This window comes from Cherax quadricarinatus, chromosome 67, assembly GCF_038502225.1.
Source record: "Cherax quadricarinatus isolate ZL_2023a chromosome 67, ASM3850222v1, whole genome shotgun sequence".
In the NCBI taxonomy this organism is placed as follows: domain Eukaryota; kingdom Metazoa; phylum Arthropoda; class Malacostraca; order Decapoda; family Parastacidae; genus Cherax; species Cherax quadricarinatus.
The window spans coordinates 21,940,363-21,953,557 of NC_091358.1; the positions used below are offsets into that span (position 1 = coordinate 21,940,363).

The window sequence follows — 13,195 nt, forward strand, 5'->3', positions numbered from 1 at the left end:
ACATTCAACTATACACATTCAAGTATACACATTCAACTATACATATTCAAGTATACACATTCAACTATACACATTCAAGTATACACTTCAACTATACACATTCAAGTATACACATTCAACTATACACATTCAAGTATACACATTCAAGTATACACTTCAGCTATACACATTCAACTATACACATTCAAGTATACACATTCAACTATACACATTCAAGTATACACATTCAACTATATACATTCAAGTATACACTTCAACTATACACATTCAACTATACACATTCAACTATACACATTCAAGTATACACATTCAACTATGCACATTCAACTATACACATTCAAGTATACACTTCAACTATACACATTCAACTATACACGTTAAGACTCTTATGTCTAATTGAATCTATAATTCTATAATTTTATGTATAATTTATGACAGAAAAAATTATTTTATTAATTTAAGAGTTGTATTTTAGGCCTATTGTATTATCCGTTTTATTTTAGGCCTATCGTATTATCCCTTCTATTTTAAGCCTATTGTATTATCCTTCGTATTTAGGCCTATTGTATTGTCCTTCGTATTTAGACCTGTTGTATTATCCTTTGTATTTAGGCCTATTAGTTGTATGATTTATTCACTGTATCCTGAAGAATGTATTGTATGATTTATTCACAATATTGCATTATTTATACATAATATTGTATGATTTATATGCAATATTGTATGATTTACATACAATATTGTGATTTTTACACAATATCCTACAGAATACAATAATGTATTATATATACACAATATTGTATGGAGTATACACAGTATTGTATGATTTATACACATAATCCTGTATAACACGGATGAGTTATACAAATGGTGAGAATTATTTGAGAGTATTGTACAAAGATCTGTGGGTATTGTGTGATCAACTGACGTGGCATGGTAGACAGTGTCTACCATCAGAGATAGACACCATCCGGGATGGTAGACACAGGGTCTACCTTACCATCAGAGTGATAAAGAATATCCGGGAAGGTAGACACAATGTCTATCTTACCATCAAAGTGAGATAGACACCATCCAAGAAGGTAGACACAGTGTCTACCATCAGAGTGAGATAGACATCATCCGGGAAGGTAGACACAATGTCTATCTTACCATCAAAGTGAGATAGACACCGTCCGGGATGGTAAACAGTCTAACCCACTTCCAGAATGCTCCTAATCAAGGAGAACCTGTGATAATCAGAAGTCTACCTCATCACCTGAGTGGCTGAGAGTGTCAGCAAGGTCAGCAGGACGTCAGTAAGGATGTCTGAGGCTGTGTTACAACGTTCAGTGTTACAGAAACAAGTCTTGTAACGCTCTCTTCCCTTCATCTCTGAGATACATTTAGCTTCCACTGTATCATCCAGACAACTACGTTCCTCGTTCCCACCTGTAAACACGTTACAATATATAAGAATTTCTTTAAATCAGAAACAGACACGTTATAAAATCTAAGTATTTGTTTGAATTAGTTAGTTTAACATCTGTGGGCCGCATATCCATTGTGTGGGCGATATACCTGGAGGGTGTTTTGGGGGTCAACGCCCCCGTGGCCCGGTTCCTGACCAGGCCTCGTGGTGGATCAGGACCTGATCAACTAGGCTGTTACTGCTGGATGCACGTAAACCAACGTACGAACCACAGCCCGGCTGGTCAGGTACTGACTTTAGGTGCCTGTCCAGTGCCTTCTTGAAGACAGCCAGGAGTCTACTGGTAATCTCCCATATGTATGTTGGGAGGCAGTTTAACAGTCTTGCGCCCCTGACACTTAATGTGTTGTCTCTTAGTGTACTCGTGGCGCCCCTGATTTTCACTGGGGGAATGTTGCATCTCCTGCCAAGTCTTTTAATTTCATAAGGAGTGATTTTCGTGTGTAGATTTGACACTAGTCTCTCTAGGATTTTCCAAGTGTATATTATCATATATCTTTCTCACCTTCAACATTCCCAGTAATTTAGGTGCTTTATGGTACTTACACGTGCAGTGAAAGTTCTCTGCACATTCTCCAGGTCTGTAGTTTCGCCCACCTTGAAATGCTGTGTTAGCGTACAGCAATATTCCAGGGCCTAGGGCAGAGCGCATGGGCATATCATTAAATTTTTTTAAAGTAATGTGGTGTTAGATTTATATCAGAAATTCTTGAACTGATCAAATTTCGAGTCTCTGTTATAAAAGATTCATTTAGATTGTCGACACTTAGTCTGATTAACGGAACAGTAAATGCTAAGTTATACTTGGACTTCATTATCTCCATCATTTCTTTGTTGTCATCTGTGTAAATTCTGTTTCGTTTAAGGAGTCCAATACTGGATGTGGTTTTGGTTCTAGATTTGGCATAAAAAAATATATATTTTTTTAATTTCTTTTATTGCTTTAAGTGTTTTTTTTTTTGTGTGTGTGTGTGTGTTTTGTCTCCTGTAAGATTTTTTAAGCTTAATTTCGATATTTTCTGTTTCTCTGGCCAGTACCTTCTTCAATGTTTCAGATATACTTGCTCCTTTCAGCAGCTCTGTGATTCTTCACTTTCACCTGTAGAGGGAGCATCTCTCTCTTTCTAGTTTACATTTCTTTTTTTTTACGAAATGTGCCTTGAGCAGACCTCATGTGCCACAGTTATTTTTTGTAGGTAAAGCTTCGCATCCGTGTCATTTAGGATATCTTCCCAACTTGTTTCATTTAGAATACGATTAATTTGATCCCACTGTATGTTTTTGTTAGTGAAGTTGAATTTTGTGACGACATCCTCATAACTGATCACCTTATGCTGGTCAGGAGCCCTGCATATACATGTCTGTACTTCTGTTGTGGTCTGAGTGTATTGTCTTTGATACTGTTATATTTCATACCAGATCATCACTATTAGTGAAGATGAGGTCAAGTGTATTTCCCAGGCATGTTGGTTCCACTATTTGCTGTCTTAATAACTCATGTGTGTGTGACTTTTCATCTGAGCTGCTGCTGCCTCCTGGGCTGATCTCTGCTAAAATATTATTTGCTACATTCCTCCATTTTAGGTGTCTTGAATACCAGCAACAAGGTATTTAGGGAAGGAGTTTGGAGATTTTCCAAACAGTAGTTAATTTTTAAAAGCAGTTCCTGGAATTGTTGGAAAGTTGTATCTGGAGGCTTGTATACAACCACAATGCCAAGGTTATCGTTTTTAATCTTCACTGCCAAAACTTCAACTACATCATTTGAGGTGTTTAGTAACTCCGAGTAAATGAGCGAGTCAGTGACATGCAGGTCAATATCCCTTTATTGCCTGTTCTTTCTATCGCATTTGATCCATATTTTGTTGTCAAAGTTATCTTCTGTGTGGGTCTCTGTGAAAGCAGCAAACATTGCATTTGACTGAACAGTCACTGATGAAATGTATTTTGTTGTCTGGTGATGGATATAGACCCTGTATGTTTACAAATAAAAATGTTGTCGTACTGATGGTATTCGGGGTTTCATATGACATTAATATCTGTTGTTCTGGAGTGGAGGTCACTAACTGTGCCTCCACTCCAGTAGTGTTCCCAGGTGGTGTAGTATTTCTGTCACTTCTTGCCAGCATTTTGTTCTTCCTGGTACTAAAAAATCTGTGTTTGGAGTGGTTGCAACTCTCTGGTTTATTCCCCAAAGTCTGTGTGATCTGTACCTTCTGGTTCCCTTTAAACAGTCTGCCTGACAGTATGTGTTGTAACATTGTCTTTCAAGGGCTGAAGAATAATACAATTGAGGGTGAAATAGTTTGCAAGAAGAAGAGTTACATTCTCCTTTGGTCATGTGGGTGCAGCATTTTTTGGGATAGTCAGAAAATTGCACATCCCACCTGTTTTTCCAGATATCAATGCCTACAGATACCCAAGGCATAGAATTTGCCAGGATTTATTGTGGTTGGGTTCCCACCTGGTGTATTTTTATCTGACCCCCCACTGTCTACAACACCAGTACTAACATCAGTACCATCACCAGGGACACTATCTCCATCTGGTGCACTTTCATTTCTGGATCGTTACAGGTACTGTCCTCCAAGACAGCAACAGCACCAGGGGGGTGACAGATCCATCCAAGACACTCTCTTTACTTTGCAAATTGTCATACAAGACTGTTACTTTCTAAAACAGGATACCTTTTTGTTGGTGATTTTGTCTTTTAAAATAAAATGTAATTTTCTCCCACAGTTGTTTGTCGCTCGGGCCGACCCAAAAATAATTTTCCTGTTTTAATATCGTTAGTGTTGGACTGCTGTATGTCTGCACAAGTACCATGGAACCTGGAGTTTACCTGCAGAGAGTTCCGGGGGTCAATGCCCCTGTGGCCCGGTCTGTGACCAGGCCTCCTGGTGGATCAGAGCCTGATCAACCAGGCTGTTACTGCTGGCTGCACACATTCCAATGTACGAGCCACAGCCCGACTGGTCAGGTACCGACTTTAGGTGCTTGTCCAGTGCCAGCTTGAAGACTGCCAGGGGTCTGTTAGTAATCCCCCTTATGTGTGCTGGGAGGCAGTTGAACAGTCTCGGGCCCCTGACACTTATTGTATGGTCTCTTAACGTGCTAGTGACACCCCTGCTTTTCATTGGGGGGATGGTGCATCGTCTGCCAAGTCTTTTGCTTTCGTAGTGAGTGATTTTCGTGTGCAAGTTCGGTACTAGTCCCTCTAGGATTTTCCAGGTGTATATAATCATGTATCTCTCCCTCCTGCGTTCCAGGGAATACAGGTTTAGAAACCTCAAGCGCTCCCAGTAATTGAGGTGTTTTATCTCCGTTATGCGCGCCGTGAAGGTTCTCTGTACATTTTCTAGGTCGGCAATTTCACCTGCCTTGAAAGGTGCTGTTAGTGTGCAGCAATATTCCAGCCTAGATAGAACAAGTGACCTGAAGAGTGTCATCATGGGCTTGGCCTCCCTAGTTTTGAAGGTTCTCATTATCCATCCTGTCATTTTTCTAGCAGATGCGATTGATACAATGTTATGGTCCTTGAAGGTGAGATCCTCCGACATGATCACTCCCAGGTCTTTGACGTTGGTGTTTCGCTCTATTTTGTGGCCGGAATTTGTTTTGTACTCTGATGAAGTTTTAATTTCCTCATGTTTTCCATATCATTGAACTTCATATTGTTTTCTGCAGCCCATCGAAGGATTTGGTTGATGTCTGCCTGGAGCCTTGCAGTGTCTGCAATGGAAGACACCGTCATGCAGATTCAGGTGTCATCTGCAAAGGAAGACACTGTGCTGTGGCTGACATCCTTGTCTATGTCAGATATGAGGATGAGAAACAAGATGGGAACGAGTACTGTGCCTTGTGGAACAGAGCTTTTCGCCATAGCCGCCTCGGACTTTACTCTGTTGACGACTACTCTTTGTGTTCTGTTTGTGAGGAAATTATAGATCTATCTACCAACTTTTCCTGTTATTCCTTTAGCACGCATTTTGTGCGCAATTACGCCATGGTCACACTTGTCGAAGGCTTTTGCAAAGTCTGTATATATTACATCTGCATTCTCTTTGTCTTCTAGTGCATCTAGGACCTTGTCGTAGTGATCCAATAGTTGAGACAGACAGGAGCGACCTGTTCTAAACCCATGTTGCCCTGGTTGTGTAATTGATGGGTTTCTAGATGGGTGGCGATCTTGCTTCTTAGGACCCTTTCAAAGATTTTTATGATATGGGATGTTAGTGCTATCGGTCTCTAGTTCTTTGCTATTGCTTTACTGCCCCCTGTGTGGATTGGGGCTATGTCTGTTGTTTTTAGTAACTGTGGGATGACCCCCGTGCCCATGTTCCCTCTCCATAGGATGGTAAAAGCTCGTGATAGGGGCTTCTTCAAGTTCTTGATGAACACAGAGTTCCATGAGTCTGGCCCTGGGGCAGAGTGCATGGGCATGTCATTTATCGCCTGTTCGAAGTCATTTGGTGTCAGGACCATGGTACCTGTTAAGGTGATAGGTGTTAAAGAAAGCACTAACCCAGAAGTGCCATCCTCCGGAGAGGCATTGGATTCGCCTGACCTTCCTCATATTATAACAACTTTCCAGAAAAAAATTGAGCATCTTGAACAGATCCTGACAAGTTTAATAAATATATGTAATCAGGATGATGCTCTTGAGCATGGTGATGATGTCAAAAGTGCAGCAATCTCCGTCCAGCTTCCACCAATTTGTGAGAAAGAAGCCCATAACTCTTGCCTTCAAAAATTGCCTTATCACTGGCTACCAAAATGCCGAAAAATGCTTAAAAATAAAGGTCCTGAAGATAAAGACGTACAAACTATGCTATTTGCTCTTAAGTATCTGCACACTGTAGTCAAAGCATAATAGTTTTACCATCTTATGTGCAAGAGATTGTAATAACTCACTACAATGGATACATTACAAATCTTTTCATGGAACATTGCTTCCATTAGGAAGCGGTTTCCTGACTTACATCATATTAGTGCAACCAAGAATATTGATGTCATCTGTTTGCAGGAATGTAGATTGAAAGATGGAGCACCTCCACCAAACTTGCCTGGATATGCAGCTTATAACCTAAGGTCAACCAACTGTTGTGTGATGTATGTCAGAAAGAGCTTGCCACATTCACTCCTTTCCTTGCAGAGTCGAGTTAACATGCAGTATCATGGTGTCAAAGTATATGCAGGCGATTTTTCCATAAACATTTTTAATCTCTATGCCCCAGCGAACCAGCTTCGACCTGATGCTTTACCAGATCGCATCAATAGTGAACCTACCATCATTCTTGGAGATTTTAATGCCAGACACAAGAATATTGGTGGGTCTATAACAAACACCAATGGAACTAAACTAGTGAGATTGCTAAATGAGCATGATAATGTTCGAATTGTGGGCACTACTGAGCCTACTCACATATATGGTGGCATACTAGATCTGTGTCTTGGATTTAATACATCATATACGATGCATGACTCTGTCATAGTTGATGATCTTCTATCTGATCACTTCCCAAGACTAACAACTGTCAATCTTGATCACATCTCCAGCAATCAAGGAGCTAAATACAGAAGGAGGAAACTTATTCTCAAACCAGAACACAGAGACAACTTTATTAACCACTTGGATCAATTGTATAAGAATTACGAGCCCACTGGCACACAAAAATTTAATGATGATTTAATTACCACTATTGAGAGTGTTCTCACAGATCAAGTGGGCAGGAATAGGAAACAAAAACCCTCCACTATAAATAACAATAAAAACCAATGTAAATACTATAATGATCCACAGCTGCGCAATCTAACACATGCAGCTAGGAGGATTGGTAAAGCATACCGTGAATGTAGAACCTCAGACCTGCTCAGAACGTTCCAAGCTGCACTAACAAATGCAAGGAATAGAAAGGAAGAACTTAGGCAACAGGAATGGGAACAGTTTGTTAGTGGATTAAATAGGTCCACCCCTTTGAGTTTGGCTTGGAAAGGTATAAATAAAATAACCAGGAAAAAGACTGGCAATGTTGCTCATCCCTTTCCTCTTGAAAAAGCAAATGACCTCATAAATGACTGGTCCGAAACATCCAGGCATGAAAGCCTTCCATCTCATATTAGAAAAAATTTAGAGAGTACTTCTGAAGAAATGTTGAAACTGATTAATTTTATGAGCCAAAATATTGATGAGAGTGATTGCCTCTTTACCGAGTATGAATTAGATAATGCATTAACCAAAGGTCGATCAACTGCTCCTGGAGAGGATGGTATAACCTATGATATTCTCAGAACTCTAAGGCACGTGCCTGATAACCCTTATTGGCACTGTATAATCTCAGTTACATTGAGGGCGTTCTTCCTACTTCCTGGACCAATAGTCTCATTGTGCCTATCCCTAAGCCCCAACAGCCTGATACATTTAGGCCGATCTCCTTAACTAGTTGTCTTTGTAAAACTTTTGAAAGAATGATGCTTAACAGACTGTACTACAGAATCAGAGATCAACTTTCCCCCTACCTCTATGGGTTCATGAAAGGTAAAAGTGTGCAGAACTGTATTTCCACCTTTCTCACTGCACACACCTCTACTAGTTTTACCACTTTTCTTGATCTAAAATCTGCATTTGATATTGCGAACAGAACCGTTATACTACATGAACTAGCCAAAATGAATATTGGTGGTAGCTTACTCTGCTGGATAATAGGATACCTGTCAAATAGAGTATCCTCTGTCCTTTACCAAGGCTTCAGAAGTGATTCTAAAGAAATGTCTTTAGGTACACCGCAGGGAGGAGTTCTTAGTCCCATGCTATTTAATATTCTGATTAATGCTCTCCTAAATGCTCTACCTGCCTCACCTAAACATATAGCTATAAGCTATGCTGATGATATCATGATCCATACAACAGGGCATAAGAAGATGAATACCATTCTTAATGAAGTTCAAGCAATTTGTAATCGACTAGGCCTCATAATATCTTCCTCTAAAACTAAGATATTAACAAGCAAACGACATCCCCCACCCATCTATTTGCAGGGTGAAATCATTAGCTACGTTAAAACTTACAGATATCTTGGTGTAGATGTACCCTTTAACAAATCCACTATACCACAACTAAACAAGAAATGTAAAGCTAGGCTAAATGCTCTCAAAGCTGAACATCAAAATGGTATACAATACCGACAGGTTGTTAGGTAAGACACATATGCAACAGTTAGACAACTTTATTCCGAAACGTTTCGCCTACACAGTAGGCTTCTTCAGTCGAATACAGAAAGTACGCAGGAACAGTAGAGATGTGAAGACGATGTAATCAGTCCATCACCCTTAAAGTCGTAGAATTTGAGGTTGTCAGTCCCTCGGCCTGGAGAAGTTCAGTTCCATAGTCAGGAACTATCTGAAGATTAAGCGACAGTGCGGAGACTTAAATACTGTCGGAAGGAGAGGTGCAGGGTAGTAGTAGTAGTAGTAGTAGTAGTAGTAGTAGTAGTAGTGAGAGGCAACTGAGAGGTCATGTCCCTCTCAGATCCAACCCTTCTCACTTGAAAAGCTTGTCCAAGGTGTTTTCTGTACCAAGATGCCACGTGTTGCCTACTGTGTAGGCGAAACGTTTCGGAATAAAGTTGTCTAACTGTTGCATATGTGTCTTACCTAACAACCTGTCGGTATTGTATACCATTTTGATGTTCATCTTGTCAGACACTGCAACACGTGGCATCTTGGTACAGAAAACACCTTGGACAAGCTTTTCAAGTGAGAAGGGTTGGATCTGAGAGGGACATGACCTCTCAGTTGCCTCTCACTACTACTACTACTACTACTACTACTACTACTACTACCCTGCACCTCTCCTTCCGACAGTATTTAAGTCTCCGCACTGTCGCTTAATCTTCAGATAGTTCCTGACTATGGAACTGAACTTCTCCAGGCCGAGGGACTGACAACCTCAAATTCTACGATTTTAAGGGTGATGGACTGATTACATCGTCTTCACATCTCTACTGTTCCTGCGTACTTTCTGTATTCGACTGAAGAAGCCTACTGTGTAGGCGAAACGTTTCGGAATAAAGTTGTCTAACTGTTGCATATGTGTCTTACCTAACAACCTGTCGGTATTGTATACCATTTTGATGTTCATCTTGTCAGACACTGCAACACGTGGCATCTTGGTACAGAAAACACCTTGGACAAGCTTTTCAAGTGAGAAGGGTTGGATCTGAGAGGGACATGACCTCTCAGTTGCCTCTCACTACTACTACTACTACTACTACCCTGCACCTCTCCTTCCGACAGTATTTAAGTCTCCGCACTGTCGCTTAATCTTCAGATAGTTCCTGACTATGGAACTGAACTTCTCCAGGCTCTCAAAGCTGTTGCTGGCTACAATCCCAACTATGGTGCAAATGTGAGAATCGTGAGAATGATGTACATAGCCTATGTTAGGTCCTTAATTGATTATGCTGCTCCCATGTTGATATTAGCTAGAGAAAGTTCTCTCCGACCCTTGGAGTTAATGCAAAATGAAGCTCTCAGGATTATTCTTGGCTGTCCCAGATCTACAAAAGTTCTTAACATGAGGAAGGAGCTTGGTATTTCTAGTATCAGTGATAGGATTGTTGAAATTAACACTGTACTCGGTATTAGAATGTTGAGAAACGAACCAGACACTGTCACAGTGAATCTTACCAAGTGTCTAGAGGTAAATACACACAGATCTAAATGGATTGTGAAAACGTGTAATTGCATTAAGTTTTATAACCTACATGAACTGTATCACTGTAGGCAACAAGAGCATTTCACCCCTCCATGGAAGATGTGTTCATTTAATATCACATACCTACAAGTCCCTCCCAAGAAGCTCATTGCTAGTAATCCCTTCCTTAAATCTCTTGTTAGAGCAACTGCTCAAGAAGAAATTTCTCACCTAGCTGGTAGTAACAAGTTATCACAAGTTATATACACTGATGGATCTAAACAGGAGTCTTCTGGCAGGGCTGCATCTGCTCTTGTTGCCACCTCCCTAGTTAAGAACGATAATAAATTTGTTGAGTTAGGCATAAGAATTCACAACTGGGCGTCTACACTGCAAACTGAATTGTTTGCAATCCTAATGGCGCTAAAGCTAACCTATGACACTGAGCTTGACTCTATCATCATTACTGATTCTATGTCATCACTGAAGGCTCTTGACTCATATAATGACTCCAACAACATGCTCATTGGGGAAGCCAGGTATAGATACTCAAAAATTAGGGACAAAGGAATTAATGTACAATTGCTATGGATCCCATCACACATTGGATTACTCCTTCATGATAAAGTTGATATGTTAGCCAAGAAGAGTATCCAGAAGGAGAATGTAGAATATAACTTTGGTATAACTGTGTCTAGCATTAGGAATAATATTAGGAGAGAAGTAAATAATGAAAATGATTGTTATAGGAATGCAGTTAGAAGCCTGAGTAGATCTATAACCCACTATGATAACATGAACGTAGATAAGTATGTTTATGGAGCAACTTGCAATGTGAACAGACTGACTGATGTTGTAGTGGCCAGGCTTAGGCTTGGTTACAAGTACTTCTGGCAGTTTGGGAGACACACAGATGATGATCAAACTAAATGTAAATTATGTGATCAGGCATATGGTCACTCTCTTGAACACTATGTGCTAAATTGTCCACTTATTGAGGAATACAGAGACAGACAGTATAATAACCTATGTGACATGTCAAGATATCTTATTAATGAAAATAAGATACCAGATATACTAAGCAAATTTCCTAAATTTGCTTGTAACAGATAAGTGAACTATAGATATGTAGATATAAATCCATATGTATTCCTGTTAACCCTTTGGGGCCTAGTTCCTAGGCCTTTTGTGTATCCATATGCTCTCGCGCTACCGTCCACAGGATGGATATGGGGTGCACAATAAACTAGCCACTTCGGTGGCAAAATCTAAAATCTTGGTGTCAGGATAGCATCAGATAGGCTTGTGTTTACCAAATTCTGTGGCTCTCTCATAAAAAAATTCATTTTGATCTTCGACTCTCAGTCTGGTTAGCGGCTTGTTAAAAACTGAGTCATATTGGGACTTGAGTAGCTCACTCATTTCCTTGCTGTCATCTGTGTAGGACCCATCTTGTTTAAGTAGGGGCCCAATACTGGACGTTGTTCTCAACTTTGATTTGGCATAGGAAAAGAAATACTTTGGGTTTCTTTCGATTTCATTTATGGCTTTTAGTTCTTCCTGCGATTTCTGACTCCTATAAGATTCCTTTACATTAAGTTCGATGTTTGCTAGTTCTCTGACCAGTGTCTCCCTACACATTTCAGATACATTGACCTCTTTTAGCCGCACTGTTATTCTTTTCCGTCGCCTGTAAAGGGAGCGCATGTTTCTTTCTATTTTACATCTACTCCTCCTTTTTCTTAAAGGAATAAGCCTTGAGCATACATCGAGTGCCACCGGGTTAATCTGTTCTAGGCATAAGTTGGGGTCTGTGTTGCTTAGTCTATCTTCCCAGCTTATATCGGTTAGGACTTGGTTTACTTGGTCCCACTTTATGTTCTTGTTATTGAAGTTGAATTTGGTGAAGGCTCCCTCGTGACTAATCTCATTAGGTCGGTCTGGGGCTCCGCGCATACATGTCTGAACCTCAATTATGTTGTGATCCGAGTATATTGTTTTTGATATGGTGACATTTCGTATCAGATCATCATTGTTAGTGAAGATGAGGTCTAGTGTATTCTCCAGTCTAGTAGGCTCTATTATTTGCTGGTTTAAGTTGAATTTTGTGCAGAGATTTAAAAATTCATGTGTGTGTGAGTTCACGTCATAGCTGCCTCCTGGTGTTATCACTGCAACAACATTATTTGCTATATTCCTCCATTTTAGGCGCCTTAAGTTGAAATCCCCCAGGAGCAAGATGTTGGGGCAGGAGCTGGCAGATTTTCCAGACAGTGGTCAATTTTTAACAGCTGTTCCTGGAATTGCTGGGACTTTGCATCCGGAGGCTTGTAGACGACCTGGAGTTTACCTGGAGAGAGTTCCGGGGGTCAACGCCCCCGCGGCCCGGTCTGAGACCAGGCCTCCTGGTGGATCAGAGCCTGATCAACCAGGCTGTTGCTGCTGGCTGCACGCAAACCAACATACGAGCTACAGCCCGGCTGATCCGGAACTGACTTTAGGTGCTTGTCCAGTGCCAGCTTGAAGACTGCCAGGGGTCTGTTGGTAATCCCCCTTATGTGTGCTGGGAGGCAGTTGAACAGTCTCGGGCCCCTGACACTTATTGTATGGTCTCTTAACGTGCTAGTGACACCCCTGCTTTTCATTGGGGGGATGGTGCATCGTCTGCCAAGTCTTTTGCTTTCGTAATGAGTGATTTTCGTGTGCAAGTTCGGTACTAGTCCCTCTAGGATTTTCCAGGTGTATATAATCATGTATCTCTCCCTCCTGCGTTCCAGGGAATACAGGTTTAGGAACCTCAAGCGCTCCCAATAATTGAGGTGTTTTATCTCCGTTATGCGCGCCGTGAAAGTTCTCTGTACATTTTCTAGGTCGGCAATTTCACCTGCCTTGAAAGGTGCTGTTAGTGTGCAGCAATATTCCAGCCTAGATAGAACAAGTGACCTGAAGAGTGTCATCATGGGCTTGGCCTCCCTAGTTTTGAAGGTTCTCATTATCCATCCTGTCATTTTTCTAGCAGATGCGATTGA

The 13,195-nt window shown here is 40.8% G+C and overlaps 1 protein-coding gene across 1 annotated transcript in view; it reads right to left on the reverse strand.

Annotated features, from left to right (window-relative positions):
* Nucleotides 1-344: 344 nt before the first annotated feature.
* The window catches only part of LOC138854701 (uncharacterized), a 129,101-nt gene continuing 116,250 nt past the window's right edge, over nt 345-13,195 (reverse strand). The window contains exon 4 of the mRNA XM_070099444.1: nt 345-1,431. Coding sequence (XP_069955545.1) covers nt 1,247-1,431 — 185 coding nt within the window. The 3' untranslated portion in view covers nt 345-1,246. The remainder of the gene's footprint in view (nt 1,432-13,195) is intronic.